This window comes from Cebus imitator, unplaced genomic scaffold, assembly GCF_001604975.1.
Source record: "Cebus imitator isolate Cc_AM_T3 unplaced genomic scaffold, Cebus_imitator-1.0 Scaffold58, whole genome shotgun sequence".
In the NCBI taxonomy this organism is placed as follows: Eukaryota; Metazoa; Chordata; class Mammalia; order Primates; family Cebidae; genus Cebus; species Cebus imitator.
The window spans coordinates 1,092,978-1,096,330 of NW_016107373.1; the positions used below are offsets into that span (position 1 = coordinate 1,092,978).

The following is a 3,353-nucleotide window of genomic DNA, read 5'->3' on the forward strand; positions in this document are numbered from 1 at the left end:
TTTGAGAGATAGTCTCACTACATTGGCCTAGTTAGTCTCACTACATTGGCCTAGTTAGTCTCAAAATCCTGGCCTCAAGCAATCCTCCCACCTTGGTCTCCCAAAGTGCTGGGATTATAGGTGTGAACCACCACTCCCAGTCAGGAGTCCATGCTTTGGGCACAAATGCCATGCCCCAGCCAATGCTGAAAGCTACTCTTTACTGATATCAAATAAGTATGTGTGTCAGGGAGCTGAGGCCCCTGGCCAGCCTTAGCAGAGACAGAGCCAAAATGTGAACTCACCTACTGGAGGGTGTGGCAGCACAGTGGGTTCCGTCAGAAGGCGTGCAGGTTGCCAGTCTCTCCTGGTCAGCCTGGGCACCATGGACAGGCTGGTTGGGAGCAAGGGGTACCCCACCTTCCTTCCCAGGAACCATCAGCTTTGGGGAAAAATGGAGAGACAGTGAATCATGGCATGCCAGGCAGGAGGGGAACCTCACATTCTAGCATGACAGTATCTGCTTTCAAGTATTCCATCACCAATGCTGCCACCAAGTGGGCAGTAATCCCTGGACCTTTATCCTCTCTGAAGCTCAGTTAAGGGAGGGAAGACATGCATGGTAATAACTATAGAGGAAAAAGGAAAGAGAGGGAGAAAAATCCTTGAAAAGTCTTCTTTCTTTTCTGAAGTCTAAGAGGCTCCTTCCTCTCAGAGAGTCACTTTAGGTCTCTGAAGTTACAAAAGAGTTTTGCTTCAGGATATAGCACTTAGAACACATCAGCCTTGAGACAGCCCTTAATTGCCTCCAGGTAGGGGAGGCAGCACTGGAAACCCATGGTCCTCCCATCTTTAAAGATACCTGGTGAGGGTGTGTAGCATTTAAGCCAGCAGCAAACACTACTGGATAAGCCAGGTCAGCTGATCCAACGCCCAGGGCAGCAGGCTGATAGGAAAGGCGAGAGCTTGAGAGCTAAGCAAGAGAAAAAACAAAGAGGGGAAGAGGAAAGGCAAGGAAAAAATAGGCAATCCCAGAGCGTGACAAACAGGAGGGCTCAGTAGAGAGGTAAGGAATGGCTCCCGCCCACATGCCCACATTGCAGGGGGCCTGACATGATGGGGGTTAGGGACAGACCAGGCCATTCAGTTATCAGAGAAGAAAACACAGACTTGTTTGTACTGGGATAGGGATTACAAGCTGTGGAGCCTCCCAAAGGCCTGAAATAAGTTTCTTGTGCCCCATTTTCCCAGGGGCTGAGCTAACTGTTTCAGTGCTAAGCCCAGCAGATGTGTGGAGCACAAGCCTGGACAGAACTTGCAGCCAAAGTCATCAGGTTCTCCAAAGTCATTCTATTTTCTCCTTTGTCCTGAGGTACCTTTGAAACAGAAAGCCATCTTCTCTAATCACACCCTCCATCACCCCTGGAGATGGGAATATTGCTATTTATATTGAAAAAAGAAAGAATACCGGTCTTGAGTTGTTTATTTAAAAATGTGATATAAATAACTCCATGTATTTTTCACATCAATGGTAGGAGGAGGGGCAGATGAAAATTCCCTATTTTGGGCTGCTGGGCTGTGGCTATTAAAATCTATTACCAAGCCTCAAAATAATCCCACAGAACACTCGGGACATTTAAATAACTATACCCTGTAATTTATTTACAATTTTAAAATAAAAGGATGCCATCTGATTATATCCCCATCTTCCCATTATGGACTCACTTGATGGGAAAAGGCCAGTCCTGCCATGGGGACCCTCAGGGTATCCGTCACCACAGGAGTAGGGGTCTGAAAATGTGCCTTTGTGACAGTAAACACACACTGTGCACAGACACACACGGAGACAGGAGAAACAAGAAAAAAGAAAAGGGGCTTGAGAAAGAAGTGAAAAAACTCTCAAAGGAGCAGTAGCAAGAAAGGCTGGAACCAACACTAGAGTCAGGAGTGAAGGCGGCAAGGGCATGGGGCTGTCTTTCTAAAGGGACAACTTGGAAGGTCCTAGAGTGATGTTTACTTCAGGGCATTTCATGCATGCCTGTCTCCCTGATGGGCAGCTAGAAAACAAAGCTGAGGTGAGCTGGCTAAAACTTGACAAAACAGAGAAACCTGAGCCAAGCATTAATCTGTCTCTTCTCAAAAAAGAGAGGAAGTCAGATAGCAGCTTCCAACAGAAGGGCCTGACTGCAGATGCAAGGTAAAGATGGATAAGAATGCAGGGCCTGTAATGTGCAACTGAAAGCCTTTTTCAGGAAACCCAGAATCTGTAGGACAGTTTCAAACAGCTGACATTTATTGGCTGGAACTTTAAGAAGCTCAGATGCATGCTTTTCTACGTCATTCCAGGGAAGACAGTGGGTGTGCAGGGGTGTGTGTGTGTGTTCTTACAGTCCCTGCTGGCGTAGGTGAACTTGATAGAGTAAAAGCTGGGGCATGTTGAAAACTCTTATGATTTCAAAGCTACTTAAGGGCATAGTGATTATGATCATGATGATTATTTTGGGTCTTGCTGTTCCATTTTAGACCTGACCAGTTAGCTAATTAATGCTTAGAACTGGAGGCGGGACCTCAGGCCACAGTAGGTTCGTTTCTAGACTTAATTCTGTGCCCAAATGGCACAATGATCCTCATACTGTTGGCAAAACCAACAACATCACATTGACATATATTTACTGGACTTCAGCAAAAGCTCCAATAGAAACTGCTGAGTTGAGTAATTATGGAAGTCACTAAGAAAAATACTACTTCGGCATTAACAGGAATGAGAAGAAATGACAGCAAATGATTGTCTCTCTACCACTGAGAGAAACTAGGTTCAAAATGGACTATTTTTGTACCAAACTGTACCAGCCTTGATCAGAGGTCCCCAAGGAGTAATGACAGGGCTCACTTATGGCGTGCAGACTACTGATAAGAACTTGGTGTGATCTAGTTTTAAACTGTCATAAGACACATTAGGAGACAGTTACCATGAAAAAGATAGCCTCTAGTCACACAGGCATACAAACTTTGATGCAAACATCAGGTGCAGAAACTACTAAATGTACATTTACTTTTAGGTTCAACTTCCCATTGTATCTGGGAAACAGACAGGCTAATCAGTAAGGCCCAGTCTCGCCATCCCTCATGTCTCACAAGTTACAACTTTATTATTTATGAATCTATTACTTGTAAAATAGAACTGCTTACTGAAATTTAAATTTGACATCTCTTTTAGAACAGCTGGGATGAGCTTATAAAAATTAAAAAAAAAAAAGGCCGGGCGCGGTGGCTCAAGCCTGTAATCCCAGCACTTTGGGAGGCCGAGGCGGGTGGATCACAAGGTCAAGAGATCGAGACCATCCTGGTCAACATGGTGAAACCCCGTCTCTACT

At 45.2% G+C, this 3,353-nt stretch overlaps 1 protein-coding gene across 7 annotated transcripts in view; it reads right to left on the reverse strand.

Moving 5' to 3' along the window:
- ATG13 (autophagy related 13) overlaps positions 1-3,353 on the reverse strand; it is a 25,858-nt gene that overhangs the window by 9,799 nt on the left and 12,706 nt on the right. For 2 of the 7 annotated variants that reach the window (XM_017529288.2, XM_017529286.2), the window contains exons 9-11: positions 1,705-1,803; positions 842-952; positions 285-421 (exon numbers count right to left, since the gene is read on the reverse strand). In XM_017529288.2, the coding sequence (XP_017384777.1) occupies positions 285-421; positions 842-952; positions 1,705-1,803 (347 nt within the window). The remainder of the gene's footprint in view (positions 1-284; positions 422-841; positions 953-1,704; positions 1,804-3,353) is intronic. The other 5 variants (XM_017529290.2, XM_037738845.1, XM_017529294.2 and 2 more) reach the window with 3 other exon arrangements.